The sequence below is a fragment of the Fulmarus glacialis genome, unplaced genomic scaffold, assembly GCF_000690835.1.
Source record: "Fulmarus glacialis isolate BGI_N327 unplaced genomic scaffold, ASM69083v1 scaffold39584, whole genome shotgun sequence".
In the NCBI taxonomy this organism is placed as follows: domain Eukaryota; kingdom Metazoa; phylum Chordata; class Aves; order Procellariiformes; family Procellariidae; genus Fulmarus; species Fulmarus glacialis.
This window is the reverse complement of record NW_009208125.1, coordinates 1-16672: the sequence shown is the minus strand read 5'-3', so window position 1 is coordinate 16672 and position 16672 is coordinate 1. Positions and strand designations below refer to the sequence as shown.

Sequence of the window (16672 nt, the reverse complement as noted above, 5' to 3'; positions counted from 1 at the left end):
AACACCCTTCCCATTATTCCAGGGTATTTATCAAGGACTGAGAGCCATTCTGCTACAATATTCACTAATTCCTTACATTTCACCTCTACAGAGAATATGATTCAGCCTTGTCCTTTCAGTATAGTCAGTGTATCAAGATATGCTGAATCTACTTGCCCCCGTTCCTGCTTCTGTTTCTTTTATACAAAGGGCTAGATTCTTGGTTAACACAAGCGGTAGATACACTGATGACAGTGAAGCTTTACAGATTTCACAACAAACTGATCTCCCTTCCTACAATGGATTTAAGTGAAACTGAAGAACTATTATTGGTCAGGTTGACAGTTTTCTCCTTCCTAGCTATAATTTTCTTTCACTTTTTTTGAGCAGTAACTCTGTTGTTTAATTACCCCTTGTCAAAGTCCTTTTATGCCTCACCCTTTTATGCCTCTCCCTCCCCATCACTGTCACTTTGTCTCATTTCAGTGTTGTCTCTGAGCAGACTTGTCCCAACCTTGTCAGCAAGTCCCATATCACTTTCAGAACTAATGGAAACAACATTGGACAGGGAGAGGGATTCCCATTGCCTGTTTGCATTATGATTTCTTTCAACTCAGCTCTCAAAATCCTGGAACGTAGAAACTATCAGATTGGCTAAGACAGTCTACGGGGTTATATATATAGTTGTTTCAGTGTGATTATTGCTCTAATCACCTTGAGTTCTGAATTATTGCCAAAATTTTGGCTTAATCCCATTGTTCCCCATCAGCCTTAGACATCCTAAGTCACTCCATAAGTGCATGTGCAAGGACAGGCTATGTTAACTTAATGTGTGTGGCAGCATATTCTGAAAAATCACTAGCTGGGGCTCTGCAAGGACCATGGAAGCGTAAGCTCAGAAGAGAACTGCTGACACTGTTTCACCAGCAGCAGGATGATGAATGACCTCTGACCATGTCTGAGGAACTGTGACCCAGAGTCAGAGTCCTTGTGCTGACAATAATAACATACAGAAGTAATGTCTGAGTAACTGATAGTTTAAAAAAGATGCCTAAATTGGCATCTCATATAGTAGCAATACTAGGACAAAAGAGAGTATATACCTTTTCATTTCAGGGGTCACATACAGCTTTCCTCCAAACATCTTCAAATACTAAAGATCTTTCCTCTCCCAGAGAATATTATATGCAGCTAGATTTATCTTGAGCTAATACATGTTCAGCTAAATCCATATCTCTGTTAGGCTCTGTGGCAGCAGGATAGCAGTGAGGTACAAAGGTGAAGCAGAGCAGAGCTCTATCAGCCTTACTTCCAGTGCTGCAACCCACTGCATCTGCATTGAAATGCTGGACAAGAGTGATGCCCGAGGGAATGATGCTGGAAGTCTCCAGTAAGAATACCTGAGGAAGATGGCCAATTACTTGTGAGAATTTCTGAGATGGCTCAAGAAAGAAGGAAAAATTCATCCACACTAGCCAAGACGGACAACACTAACTTATAATCTCTGTCTTCTGCCCAGTTAATACATCAGCCTGAAAATATCACCTCTGTGCTTTCGATAGAAGAACATAAACCGAAGGCATAAGCTCAAATGCCATCCTCAAGCCTAAAACTGGAGGATGCCATACTCAAGCCTAAAACTGGAGGAAGAGGCTCCAGATGCACAGTGTTTATCTCACTGTTGTCTTCTTTAATAAATGCCTTTCAAGCTGCAGAGAATTCAAAACTGAATGTTAGTTATTAAGTGGGATATTCTTAAGGAAAGGCATACAACTAGACTGCATACACCAGTGTATGTAAATTGATTTCCCAGGTGGAAGCAATTTCCAGTTTAATGCATGCTGAAGTAAGATCAGACTCTCCATCCGTGATTCAACCATGGAGGCTGTTGTCCTTGTTTTCCTAGTAGGTGGCTGCTCACTGAATAGCAAGGGCCAAGGGTTATTCAGCATTGCTTCATACTGCTAGGAACAGACTTCCTGTAAGATCAATAGTTCAGGCAATTAATTTTAATCCCTTTGTCTGTGCAGAATGCTTTTCTATTCTACTTTAAAGCAGGTAGGATGGGGACAGTTGACTATTATCCTAAACCTTTTGGTCTTCTAGACTGCAGTAAATTACAAAACCGGTAAGCTAGCCTAACAACCACATAACTGTGATCATTAGAGTCACAACTGTCAAAGCTGAAAGCCAAGTAGAAAATGTGGTGCAGTAAGTTCAAACTGCCAATCAGGTACTTTATCTTGTTCACAGCTCCTGTGGCCTATGCCGATTGTAATAGGCTGATAGATGGTTTGCTGCACTCACCCTCTCTGCAGAGAAATGTGACTGCAGTCACTCTTAGAAGAGGTAATCTGTATGGCCCTCCAGTGAATAGGCCACTTATAAATAAGCATCCTATCTCGTCAAGTGATGCTGCTGTACATCCGCTTTAAACAAGAAGGTTTTCCTTTTCTGATATGGCATGTAGTAACTTTGATGACTCTGCACGGGCAGCCAGGCCCATATAAAGCAGAGGAGGAAATTTCCCCACCCATTTTTCCCTCCCTACCCCTACCGTACATGGAGAGGCTCTTGAGTCCTAGGAACTAAAAATAGTCCAGTGGATAAGTTTAAATTGAGATATTTTGAAGCACTTCTTGCACTGAAACAAATTCCTACAGTGTGATAGCAAGTTAGAACTAGACAGCTGTCCTGGTACGTCTGTCTTCTGCTAGTAATTGGTATTTCCAATTGTGAGAAAGCCTGAGCCCATTGTCCCTGGGAGATGGTTTAGGATGGGGGTGAAAATACAGTGCACCTTAGAAAGCACAGGTGGCTGAGGAGAAGTAGCCCAGGCTACAGATGGATCCTAAGCCTCTGAGGGTGGGGTGAGCAGAGGAGGACACTGCAGGAGCTATGGGGAACCAAAGAACCTCACTAGCAATTACTTGTGACAACTATAGTCTGATTCTCCCTGCCACAAGCTCCTGCTTCCCACTAACCTCCTGAAACTCATTCAGTTTTTTTAATTTGTATTTTCTGCCTTGTTATCTTTTCCTTTCCTTCTGCACTGTCCAAGCAGCACAGAAATAATCTCAGGGGGGGATGTGGCTTGGCCCTTTACAGTGATGACGAACTGAGGCCCTAAAGATCCTCAGTTTCCCCAGGGATTAATCACCTCTTTAAAGAGGGCAAGTTACTGTTTTAGTGGGAAGGAAACAAATTGTACTTTTGTTTCTTCAGACTAGGCAAAATACTGGCTATTCACAAGTATGAATGCTCTCCTGTAGTTCATTTGAAGTACAGCAAAGAGTCCCTATTTGCTGGCTGTTCTCTTGTCCCACTGAGCAAAACACCAGGGTGCATAGGAGCCACTGGGTAGCAATGAAGACTGAAGTCCTATTATTTGTAGGGCAAGTTCCTCACATTTGGATGGTGTGTGGCTCCCCACACTGTCCCACTAGTCTGCATCAGCAATGCTCTGAGTTGTTTTTGAGCAAGCATGTCCAAGTCATGTGTCCTGTGGAGGGCTGGGATGATGTATGTGCTCATCCCAGGTTGGATGGGTTGGAAAAAATGAGCCAATACCAATGTGCAAATTGTAATAGGGCAGGAACTTTGGCTCAAACTTTACTGCAAGGGCTGTTGCCTCTCTAAGGAGCTTTAAGGCCTTGTGTCTTTGCTGGGGAAGGAGAGGCACAGCTCAGCAGCTGACGACACGCAGGGCATTGTGAGGTGGCACCATCAGCTGCTGTCCCCTCTTCCCTGTGCTTATTTTGCTCCACCCCACCCACTGCCAAATGCTTGTCTCGGGCTGTTGGTACTTGCCACCACACTGTGTTCTGCTCCTGGAGTCAAATCGTTGCCTTGTGTAAATAAGTGAGCGCCATTTGCTCCCGTGTGATTGCAGTGCAAAGCAGGTGTTAGACAGCAATTGCCACATGATTTGTATCCTCTTAGCAAAGGCAGGGAAAGCAGCCGTAGCTGTCACGAGCTGGTGGTGTTGATGCAAAAAAATACATGTACTGGAGAAATGTCAATCAGATGAAAATTAAGAGGAAATTAATCAGTAACAATCAGAGCATAAAGACTGATCACCCATCATGGTGAGACTAGGAAAGATGGTGGGGAAATAGGGGAAGTATTTCCTAGTCTCATTGATGATCTTGAGGACAGTATACAGTCAGCCCAGATCAGATTTGTTAGCAACGTCAGAAACGAAGGAAAATCATACAGAAAAGGAGAGGTAGGGGGGCTGAATCAACTTGCCTGTGATCTGGAAAGCTCAGAGCTCTGGAAAGCATGCAGTGAGGACAAAGGTCTACAAAAGCTCTAGAGGTAGAAAATAAAGAGCAGAGCTACAGATCTTAAGTTTGAGAAAACCCAAGAGCTGACAGGCAATAGCAGTTTTACTGAGATCCTTGCAGGGCAATAGAGCTGTGAAGAATGTCAGTTGCTACTCTTGGTAGTGTGCAAAAGAATTATTATGTATCTCTGTTCTTGTACAGGGATTTCAGTTATTCATCTAGAAATCTGATGTTTCTAGATACTCATCTAGAAATACTATACCTGCAATTCTGTTTGCCTGAGGTGCAAGGACAGGTGGGAAAGGGAGAAAGTCTCTAGCTTAAAAATGACAGTGAAAAGTTAGAAAGAATGAATACAAAGAACAAGAGAAATACCCCCAAAATTGGAGAAAGCATCAGAGCAGGCATGAGAAAAGAGCATGTTCTAGAAAGAAAAGGTGAGGAACCATGTGGGTAACCATCCCAACAAACAAAAAAGGAATTTTCACATTCTTATGGTGCAGTGGTGGGTGCTATAATGGAGAAGGCCATGGCAAAGCAAGGAGGGTGTACTGAGCAGGTGAAGTGGGAGTATATTTAGATAGGTAGTGCTCCAAAAGGCACTTAGGTGATTAGGTAGTCAGAATGGTCCTTAAATGTCTACTGCATATATATACAGCCCCAGGCTCCCATGACTGATAGTCCAAGTCACCTACCATAGTTAACTCAGATTTTAAAAACTTGCCTAGCTTCTAAACCATGAGCTTGATTTTGCGTTTCTGTTTAGCAAAACCCAGGAGTCTCCGTGTTCCAGAGTAGGCTACTGTGCTGTCGGTACTGCTAAGGAAAGGCAGAGAAACAGAGCTTTAAACTCTGCTGGCTCCATGGGAGCCTGGAGCAGCTGTAGGAGCTGAACCAATGCATGCCCAAACATCCTTGCCACAGCTACATCTTTCTGGCAAGAGATGCTGTACCTTGTGCCTCCCATGCCGATAGCTTCTCTGCAGGCAGCCTCCACACAGAGCCAGTGCAGCTCAGCAGTCCCATATCCTCCTGTGTTTATTCCAGGTATATGTGCTCCTTAGCTCTGTTCACCACATAATAAACACCTTCCATCCCTCTTCCTTCCTTACTTCCTTCCTCCACACAGTTACTGGCTGCTGATCATGACTTTTGGTTTAATGGCTGCTGTGTTCCAGCATGATCAGGACATAGAGTTTTGCCTTCACATTTACTGCCAAGATTCCTAACCCAAGAAAAGGCCAAGCTGGCCATGTGAGTTGACATCCATGGCGGAGTAACTCTTAGATAAGGATACCCATGGCCAAACATAATCCAGAACGGGGTGAGCAGTGGAGGGATAATAGGAGAGTAAAATATTATCTCAGTCTGCAGTGCTTCTGGGAACCCTACCTCTAGCTGGCAATCGAGTTGCATCACCTTCTGCCAGGGGATATTATTTTGCCATCAGAAATGCTCTTCATTAAATATATGGCTTTCCTGGGAGCCTTCTGTACTGACACTGTCCATGGAAATAAGTCTTGATGTAAAGCAATTGCTCATCCACTGTTAGGACTATCAGGTGGCAGGGAACAGCTGAACATGCCTTTCTCAACATTCACCTCATGCTTGTACGTTATTCAAAGGGGAAAAAATAGCTTCATCCTCAGGGAGGCTGAAATTGCTACTTTCTTTGCTGCCCTAAGGAAAGTGAGTGCTAAAGACGAGGAAGAAATAGTACAAGGCACCAGGTCAGTTGTACTGCCTAGCACGGCCTGACATAAGGGACCCAACCGAGTCTGTCCTCCCAACACAGGGCAGAGCAGTAAGACAGTGCCCTGTCTGATGGAAGCAGCTTAGATTTGAAAGTTACCTCCATAGGATCCCTTAGGCAGAATAGATAAAGGAATGTTTAGCCCAAGGAAAAGAGAAAAGAGAGGCTTAACAATTGCCTTGCAATATTATGTGGTCTGGGGAAAAACGTCTAGCATTTGGAGCAGAGAATCAGAAGTTAGAATCTGTGTGCTTTATTTCTCATTCAGTCTAGTAACACAGATGAAAACAAGTTTTTGATTACCTTGTTTTTAATATTATTGGAGAGATCACAACTGTGAAGTCAGGTAACATCTTGTTCTGCCTTCGTGTTTGGGTTTGAAATACTTTATGTGTAGCAGAAACCAGGAAAGATATTCACAATTAAGGTCACTTCAGGTCCATCACCCACGTACTACACTACATTTTTCAGTACTTTATTCCACCTGGAGAGGTCTTGACTATTAGGGGGTCCCACTACAAGGAACTGTTCCAACGGCTGATTTACCAGCTCTCACCTGTCCTTGTTGGCAGCCCTCCACTGCCGATACTTAAAAAGCGATAAATTCTACCAGAGCTTATGAGCTGCTGCCAGACATGGATACCCTTGCTACAGTAAGTGCCTGCAGAGAAAACATCCTCCGAAAATCAACGTAGACAAGCCCCTCCCTGAGCTTGACAGGGCGAGAGAAATAAATGAGCTACTGACAATACTCTTCCAGGGCTATCCTGACTGAAAATTGTCTCTACTCGGTCCTTAATCATGTGTAATACTACATGCCTCTGTGCCCATGGAGAGCTGAGCTGAACAGGGGGCTCCTTGGGAGCCCCTCGGAACGAGCGCCCTGTGCTTGGACACACAGATAGTCAAGGAGCAAACTGAGCTGCTGTGAGATCTCTGAAAGGCCAGGCCCGGGAAATTTAACCCCCAACTTCTTTCCTGACACCGTCATTTTTCCTGAGTCTTCTTCAGCCCAAAGTGTTGAAGAAACCAATGACCTCCACCCTATTTCCAGCACATATAGGTGCTACAGCACAGCTGCTTGTGTGACTGCAGCTTCTACGAGTGACTCCCAGATCCCAGACCCTTTCTCTCATCTGTTCCTTGGGACATGTTGTATGAGGTAGACCACAGTGCCAAAGCTGCAATAGGAAGGCCCGGTCCCTGCAGGTCTGACTTGACTCTGCTTCTTCCCAAGCTAGAGGGGCTAACCCACTTGACATTTGCAGGAATGAGGCTTTTGGAAGGAGATCCAGCACAGGAAGAGGGCATGGGTGAGTGGCAGGGTGCAGAGGACTTACTGGCCTGCTTGGCTTTCTCCACATACGTGGTGGTTAGGTCTTCATCAACCGGGTGCTCCACTGGCCCCACCATGGGGATGAGATGGCGTTCTGCTCGGATAGCCTTGGTGGCATGGGGCAGGCGCATCGCCTCTGGAGAAGGCTCCCGTCCCTCTGTCGACGGTGGCCGCAACTGTCCCTCACTCTCCGAGAATGGAGTGTCTGTGCGGCTGCCAGGCGGGCAGGCAATCTCCCTCTTGGCCACCCCAACAGAGCTGGCCACCTCACGTTCCCCCTGTGCAGCAGCCTCTGGCATGCTTTCGTAGCCGCTCTGTTCAGACAGGGACACCTCATCCTGAGGCGCATCCATCTTGCTGTTGGTGCTGTCGGGCGGGGAGCGTGGGCTTTTCTTGCGAGCCCGGCGGTGCTTCTCTTGGGCCATGTTGTCAGCATCGCTGTCTGTCTCACCATAGTAGGCCTCACTGTCCGGCGGGGAGGTGAGGCTCTCCAGGTGCCTCTGCGACCTCCGTGACTGCGAGGGCTGTGCAGTGGCCGGGGCTCCTCCTGGTTCAGGGCTGAGTAGCTGCACCGGGGGGCTGAGCGGGGACGGTGGGGAGAGCACTCGCTGCCCTGGAGAAGGTGAGCGCTGGAGTCGTGGGCCAGTCTGGTCCCCACCAACTATCCTGTGGGGAGACGGAAAAGCGGTGAGCGAGGTCTGGTTAGTGGGGCTGAGCTGGAAGGAAACTCAGGAAATTCCCACATGTGAGAGAGGAGTAAGGATTGAGCTGGTGTTTCAGATGTCTTTCAGGTGGTACAGACACCTGAAGTGCAGACACCAAGGGCAGGCTCATCTCTGACATCAGCTACATGCTCTCATCCTGATTTTCTGCTTCATGACTCTTTGAAAACCAGGTATTAAACACTCGAAAATCAGAATGCCCTGAGAGCACAAAAATCTACCAGGACAGCTTAATCAGCTCCCCAGGCATTACTCCTGCATAGCAAACATTCTCCAGGGGAGTGGGACATACCCCTACAGCCTGCTGCTTCCCGGGGGGCCTGGGTGACGCCTCAGCCCCTGCTCCTGCAGCTGGGACTGCACCGTGTCAGCTCTGCGGATCCCGGCATCCCCCAAATTGCTTTCGTTCGGAGTGGGCTCCAAATAAAGAAGTCAGTGCTGTTTGTTTGCCCTGAGCTCTATGTGGGAGTAAATAGCAAATACTTAAGAGAAAAAGGCCCAAGTGTTTTTTGCGGGTAGGACTCCGCTATCCCGTGGTAGGAGTGCACCCTGATGTGTATGGCCTGCTCACTGTGGGACTGCTTCACAAGCTAGCTACCAGTGCTTGGGTTTTGACGACCGTACTGCAGTCATGCCAGCCAGTCCAATCCATGGTGGCATTTGCCTTTGGCCTAGACAAAGCAACTTCTAGCCTGTAAGTCAGCTGGAAGGATGACTAGAGTAGGGGCAGGGCAGACTGGGGCAGTAAGCCTGATTGCTGACTGCCAGAGCGAGGGAGAACTGGCTATGCTGATGGGAAAAGAGCCAGCTCTGCCCTCCCTCTCCTCAAGAGTGAGTCTGGATTTCAACAGCAGTTTGACTCCACACCACACAGATGCGGCGGGGAACTTCTTCCTTCCCTTGCCAGAGTCACCAGAGCTTGTCAGAGTTATAAAGGAGCCCTAGGTATTTGCCTTCTGAGCATGCATACCGGGAATCCAGGCAGACAGCATAGCCTCTGTAAAGCTGTGGAATTCATGACTTGGATCCCAATTCAGAACTGTGAAAAATATATAGTCATGTCAAATGCAAACCTTTGTGGAAGCTAAGGGTGGGACAATTTCTCTGACAGCTTATTTTTTAATAATATTTGCTATTATGAACTCTCACTGGGGAGCAAACTCAAAGGTCCCCAAGCAAAACAGAGCAGTCCTTCCTCTTCTTTAAATACTCAACCAGGTAACTGAAAAGCATTACTGCTTGTAAGCCAGTTTCTCTTGTTCTGCCCTGTCAGGTCACAATCCCTCTCCCTCCCTCTCTTTCTCTCTCTCTCTTCACACACATCCCATACTGACAGACATACACATATGACCTTGCATACTCCAGTCATCCAGCTACCTCTCCTTTCTGAACAAGACTGAGTGGTGTTTTCTCTGGGAACATAAATATGAAGCTGGAATAGAGATGTGATCAGAAAGCAATATTTGATGCGTTCTCCACTCATGAAGAAGATGAAGCCAACTGGTTACGTTATTTCCAAACCATCCGATGTTGGCTCCCAGAGGGCTGTGAGAAGCCTGCCTTTGTCACTTTGCTAATTCAAAGTGTGCTGATTTTGGCCCATTGGAATTTGCCCAGGCACCTGTTGGCTGCAGATAGGCTCCAATGAGGTGAGATAAGGCCTTGGCAAGGAACCAGGAGCTATTCTGGACACCTTGTGCAGGGCTCACTCATCCCACTTAATCACAGCTAGGGTATGGGGTGAGCACATCAGAAGGCACCGGCGCTTTCCCTGAAGCCAAGGGGAAGATCCTACATGCTTAGGCTTTCCTTCTCTGAGCACTGCCCATCTCTGCCACCACTTTACAGATGCCAGCAACCAGCATGGCTCTCCATCCCCACTGCTCACAGTGCTCTGTCTTTTCAAGGCTGTAAAAATCACATCTCCCAGCCCCCTTCACCAGGGCCTTATCTCCTGAGGGTGACTTCTGTTTTGGCAGTAGTGTGGACTAGCTGGGACCTCACACGCTTTGCTGCCTTTGTCTTTATATGATTTATTTATAGCTTGGGCCTTATCCAGCAAGTACTGGGTTAGCTTTAGCACAGGTAGAACCAGGGACGTTACTGGGACCATTTTTGTGCTTAAATTTGAGCCTGGTCTCCAGTATTCTGCTGGACTAGAGACTTTGCCAGGGATATTTCTTCCTGCAAAAAGGGACTCAGCTACACACCTCTGTGGAAATTGGTTCACACCCTATCGGACTGCAATGGCCTGCTGTAGTAAATACTCAGGTAGTCTTGTCTTGGCTCAATTATCCAATGTGTAGTCAAATCCATTTATACAGAACAGTTATTTACCCAGAATGAACTGGAGTTTCTGTTAACTGCTGAGATGAACTGCCCTATGGCATCTGCTTGCTTGGAGCCTAAATTGCTCATTCTTTGCAGCATAGCCCTCAAACTGCAAACATTTCCCTCCAGCCTGAGGGGCAGGGGCAGGGAGATCTGGGGTCAGTTCAGCCCCAGGGCCAGGCACTCTGGAGAGCAGCACAGAGACAGCACAAAACTTCTGGATGGCCACACGTTAGCCATGGGGAAGTCCTCCTCGTAGACCTTGCAGTATGGAGAAACCAAAGGCTTCCTGCCTGCCTTCTTTCTGCTAGGTATGGATAGCTGCTGCGCTGGATGAAGCCGCCCTACTGCCTGCACTGTCACAGCACCGGTGCTTGGGAGCAGGTTACCTTTTCACGCGGATGTTGAGCATGCCATTGGAGGAGTCAATGATCTGCATGGCAGTAGCATGGGAGAGGCCAGCACATGACTTCCCGTTGATAGATACTAGCACATCATTTTCCCACAGGCCTCCGCGGCACGCTTTGCTTCTCTTTCGGATCTGGAAAAGCAGAAGAGAGAGGATAGGGATGAAGGGCAGAATAGCGGCTATTTAGTTCAGTTGCTTGTCTCCTGCTGGCCGGTCTATTACTCTGTCCCTGACAGAATAAAATAAGGCCTAAGACTACTGTGCTGTCAGGGTGGAGGACCGGTCCTCTTGAGTGAGCCCTGGCTATGCCTTTTGGTCTTTGTATTCCTGTTAATTCCAAGAGTCACTCTGCTGAGCATAGGCCTGACCAATTCGAGTCCTTCAGTACAGATGAAAGACTCAAGAGCATGCTCTTTTCCTCTAGTTCCCTATCTCCTAAGTTGCTTAGGGAGTCTATGTTTCAGAAGGGGAACAGGAACTCTTTCCAGACTATCCCTGTACACAGCTGTGTGTCCTTCTGTATGCCCCCACTGTGCTTCCTTGGTGTGATCCCTGACACTCACACGGAGCCCCGCAGGTACCACCACCAGGGAAGCTGACGCTGGGAAGAGATAGTGGCTCTGAGGCACTTCCTGCTGTCAAGGATTCCTGCTCTATTGGCTCTGGCCAATATATTTATGGACATCTGCATCAGGCCATATGGTATCCTGTTACACAAGTGTAAGCTTGGAGTAAATCTTTAGTCTTAACAGGAGCTGTGCAGGATATGCATTGCTGTATTTGAGAATGGCGTCTGGGTCTTTAGTTCCAGGCTAGTTCCTACACCTGGCCTCTCATGGCCATCTTACACCAAGTGTTTCCTCTCCCTTTTGTTCCATCCATCAGTTAAACTTCTTACTGAAACCCCCAATCCAGCCTAGCCTTTCTGTTAGGGCAAGCAAACCAAATGCCCACTCAGCCCAAAACCACAGACCTCTCCCATATAGGCAAGCAATGGGATAGTCTTGTAGGATAGCTTGGCACCCATAATGCACTCATTTTGCACATAAAAGAATAGCCGGGCAAAAACACTGGGTCAGGGCAAATCAGGACCAAGATAGTAATACGCTGGATTTGTAGATGCTTCTAGAATATTTCTTCAGATCTTGCAATTAAGTGAGAGACAAATCAGTGCAGAGCTGTTTAACAGAGGGTGCAGTGAACGAACTGTGGCAGATCCCTGCAGAGAGGTAATACACAGCAGGGCACCTTCTCCCGTATCTTATAGCCTTGCTGCTCGAGCAACCAGACTCAGCTATAAAATCACACAAGCTACTTTGCCCGCGCTCCCATGGCAGCCCTGGGAAAGAGAAGTGGATGTGAGAGGATTGCTGCCCTGTCGTTATTCTTGCAGGGGCAGGAAGGGAGCAGGAAAGGAGAGAGTGGTATGGCTGGCTGGTCTCAGGGCCCAGGCCCTCTGCACCCATGGGATGTGCGCACGCCCAGGGCTCAGCCCTGCTGGCTTGTGTTGAGCAGGCAAGAGCAGCACTCCTCCCAGGTCAGCCTGTCAGCAGGACTGAGAGGTGTTGGGGAAGAAGATGGAAAGAGGAGGGCTATGCTCCAACTTGTTTGCGTGTTCACTGGCACTTTATCACTCTGTAGCCTCTCCAGCTTGATCCCAAATTTTGCCTGCATGCTTAAAATAGGGACTGGCTCATCCCAGCTGCCACATCCATCAGCTTCTGTCATCTTAGTCCTTTATCTCCCTCCTTGTTAATATAAGCCTGAAATGAGAACGTATGGGTCTGTAATGAACTACTGCTGAAGAACCACTTTTCTGCTGTTACAATATAAATGCTGCTTCTTGATACTCCCTCAAGGTGCAGCTGTTAACTGAGAAGAGATAGCAGACACATTTTCCAGTGCTGCCGACCGACACAGCAGCTAATGCAGAGTTGGGAAGTTGAAGAGAGGTTAGAAGGAGGGTCTCCTTCTCGTATTCCCCAAAAGGCCAACTGCTGCTCCATGGCCAAGTGCTTGGTGCTCAGCACTGGATGGGAACACACTTGCTTAGTATTTCTCCCAATTATGGAGCAAGGGGACTGGGGGTTAAAGGCTGTTAGCAGGTGCTCTGAGCATTCCTCGCATCCCATTGTACTCCTCCATGCTCACTGAAATCAACTGGGTGTGGGCTGGTGACCACCCAGAGCAGAGCCAGTAAGCTTCCTGCAATCCTCTGGTCCCACAGTACTGCAGGACTTTGCAGGCAAGTGTTTGGGATTCCCAGGCAGGGAGGGTCAGGCTGCGCTCACAACACTGCCTGCTGCTGCTTCAGGCACCTTTAGATCAGAGTAGGCTGGTGGGACGCAAGCTGTCCCACGCGGGCTAAGCAACATGAGCAGGCAATGCATTTCTTTTGTGGTTAGGAAAGATGCTGACTCTGGCTTGGTCTGTGCTCAGATTTTACAAGGGTGGCAGAAGGCCCACGCACTAAAGCAACTATAGTTACTTCAGTGCTGTTGCAGGAGCCTGCTAACTAGCTGTACAAAGCAGGAGGGGACTTCTCCCTGTCTACATTCCTCCTTGGGAAAACAGGACCAGGTCTCTTCCAGCGCAGGAAGAGACCTACAGAGTCTGAAAATAGCACGTAAATGTTCCTGGCTGTCAGTCTCCCACAGATTTATAAATCCCTCCCTGGAAGTTTATGAATCTGCTTCCCAGGGGCAGAGGGAAACAAACTATTCACAGCTTCATTTTAATGACAAGCCCCTACCCCACTGCATTTGCCAGGAAGGAAAGCAAAGGAGTTAAAGGCAAAAGAGGATTGTGCAGGGAGAGAAGGAAGAAAGCATGTCATACAGAAAGGACAGGACTTAATCCACAACCATGTCAGCAGGGTGCAGTGGGCCGGAGGCTGGAGAGCCTCTGGACAGAGACCAGCACAAGCCTGCCAGTTTTTTTATGACTGCCAGCACGGTGCTGTGGAGACCTTTAATGACAACCCATAGCCTGCATGTCTCACTCACAGGGAGGGGAGCACTGAGCCTTTGAGGCCCCAGGCCACGGCGGCTGCCCACCCTGAAGGTCAGGCTGCCCTCAGCTCAGCCACTTGCTCCCCGTGTCCAAAAGATGCCATCTCCTGGGCACCTAGCGAGCCACATGAAGCGTCGCTAACGGGGAGCTTCTGCTTAGGCTGCAGGCAGGTTGGAACGTGTCACCCAGCAGCTGTTCTGAAGAGATGGGAAAGGATGGGAAAAGTGGCATTTCAAAGAGATATCCTCTCTGCTTCCTGTAGCAGACCCCTGGAGAGCTTTCTTTTGCGACTGAGAGGCAGTACTGAGGGACTCTGACAAGTGGTCAGGGGTAGCCCCAGACCTGGCCCTGGGGGATTGCACTGTCTGACCTCCTAGCACACACTGAGAGGATTGACCTCTCCTCTCCACAAATTCTCTGAGCCTCTTGTAACTAACTGCCTGTTACACTTACCAGTCCGTGCCTCAGTGGACACACTCTCCCACGGCCCACCTTGGCTCACATGGGAGGAATGTCCTATTTAGATTTCAGCTGGGTTTAGGAAATCCCAATTTCAGGGCCTTACTGATTTATGCTACTGGAAATACAAATCAGTGTGGAAAACTGGAACTATAAAGTAATGAAACATATTTACTCAGAAGATTGTCCATCTCACTGCCCTCTCAGCAGGACTTCTGTTGTGACAAAAGGTTTGGGTGTCTGCAGCACCTAGGTACATGCACATACCTGTGCGTGTTTTCTTTCATTACTTTGCCCTCTTCCTCTCATTGATCATATTGAATCAGACAGGAGGGAAAGGACAGAAGCAGCTGAGGGGAAAAAGGAAAAGGGTGAAGGCAATAAATGAGGAGGAAAGAAAGAAGAAAAGGTGTTGAAGGCAAGGCCAGTGCTAGGAGAGGCCAGGAAGGCCAGGGCTAGGATCAGGCTTTAACAGAAGTTTCTTTGTAGAGCCCTGGGGAGACAAAAGGACATGCTGATTATTGGACGTGTCTAGGGGGAATTCGGGCTAGCTTTCGGGAACAGAATGCAAGAGAGGAGAGGGTCAGATGCAACTTGGCAGCATCTGTCCTTCAGTAGGGACTATATTTAGATAGTGGTATGTGGGGGGTGAACACACACTGGGATGCTAAGAATAGAGTAATCCTGATACTAACTCAGTGGCTTCACATCTTGCCTGAGTACAGCCCAGGGAACACGTCTTGAAACTTCGCAACCACCTTCCATGCTGGCCAGCGCTATTTTTTCATAAGAAAGGAAATACGCTGTGGGTAATCAAAAGTGGTTTGCAGTACCTTTCAGGAATAAGCTGTAATAGGTTCATGCCTTCCCCCTTGCCTCCCCAAGGCACCTCCCACCTCCTCTCATTGGGAGAGCTCAATCTATAAGGTAGGAAGACAAATTACACTATCAGTCTTCCCCTAATCTCCTAAAATCTTTCCAGCAGCAACCTAGCAAACTCAGGCCATGTCAGAGTTGTATATTGAATACAATTCATCTTCCCATCCAATGCCCCTTCTACTCTGATCGCACCTCTCATCACACAGCTGCCCCCCTCCCCTCAGCAGCTACAATGCCATGGGGTCCAACACTCCATGGCAATCAGGCAGTGTTTAAATTTCATTCCCAGCCTTATGTGAAATGTAGTCCTGTCACAGGGTTTCCATCGAGAGATAAGAACTGCCTTGTTATAGTATAAAGCAGTATAAAGCATTACCAAAAGGGAATGAATTCAGGCAGGGGCCAACCAGCATTTGGGTCTGCTCATCCCAGAACTTCCTGCTCAGCCAAACCACAAACGCAGTATTTGCTAGGTACAAGAGCAGAAACAAACACCCTCCACCTCTTCTTCTTTCTGAACATCTGTGTTGACATAATTTTGGCTACTTTGGTTTGGTTTTCCTCCAAGGCCAGGGCCTAATCTTTACTTGTGCAAGGAAGGATACCCCTGTGGCTAAAGCACTAGAGTGGGATTCAGGAGACCTGGATGATCTTTTGTGTGACCTTGGAGAAAACACTCAGACTGTGAGCCATAAATGACAGGAGCCTGGAAATCAGGAAGTTTTTCAACAGTCTTTTGTTCTGGCTCTTAGATTGTCTTTGTTTCACCTGCCCACCTGAACACAGAGATCCAGCAAGATACTTTTTCTATGCCTTCTATCAAGTATGTGAATAACATCACATCTTCATGGGAATGCTATATTGGAAGTTATTTTACTGGAGAATATTTACTTTAATCAATTATAATTACACTAACCATTACAATTACTCTTCTCTATTTAGTTCCAATAACTTTCTGACCAAACACCATATTCCTGTTTAAGAGGTGACACTGGATGACTTGCCTCTTGGTAAAGTAGGTCCAGTTTCTCTGCAAACCTACTTCACAGGTCACCCACAGTGAAGCCTAATTAGTGAGTCAGTGAAGCTTAATTAGTGAGTCTTTGCATAGAGAAAGAAGGGAGAGAACACACACTTTCTGGGATGAACACAGCAAGGGAGGGTGGTGAAAGAAAGTATCTTGAGGACAGGCTTGGGTGGCTTCTGGGCAAGGGGTTTAGAGGTGAAACTTGGTAGTGGCAGAGGATGCTGGTGCTGGCCAATCGATTAAGTGCATACAAGACTACTGTAATATGTTACCGCCTAGAGTGTACTGGTGAGGGGGATATTGCTATCCCAGTGTGGGAAAGAGAGAATAACTTCTTCGGTGCACTAGACTGAATTCGGATTTGTACCATGGGGTACAAGCTGATAAAAAACAAATACAAGCCATCAGGGGTTGTTAGTTTTCTCTCTCTGTTGAAACCAAGTGCCTTAAAAGGAGCATTTTGTTGTGATAATACG

General features: G+C 47.5%; 1 protein-coding gene across 1 annotated transcript in view; it reads right to left on the bottom strand.

Moving 5' to 3' along the window:
* Nucleotides 1-10998, bottom strand: part of SYNPO2L (synaptopodin 2-like) — a gene marked incomplete at its 5' end in the record, with an annotated part of 20955 nt that extends 9957 nt beyond the window's left edge. The window contains 2 exons of the mRNA XM_009576376.1: nt 7362-8023; nt 10800-10998. Coding sequence (XP_009574671.1) covers nt 7362-8023; nt 10800-10998 — 861 coding nt within the window. The remainder of the gene's footprint in view (nt 1-7361; nt 8024-10799) is intronic.
* Between the last annotated feature and the right edge of the window lie 5674 nt (nt 10999-16672).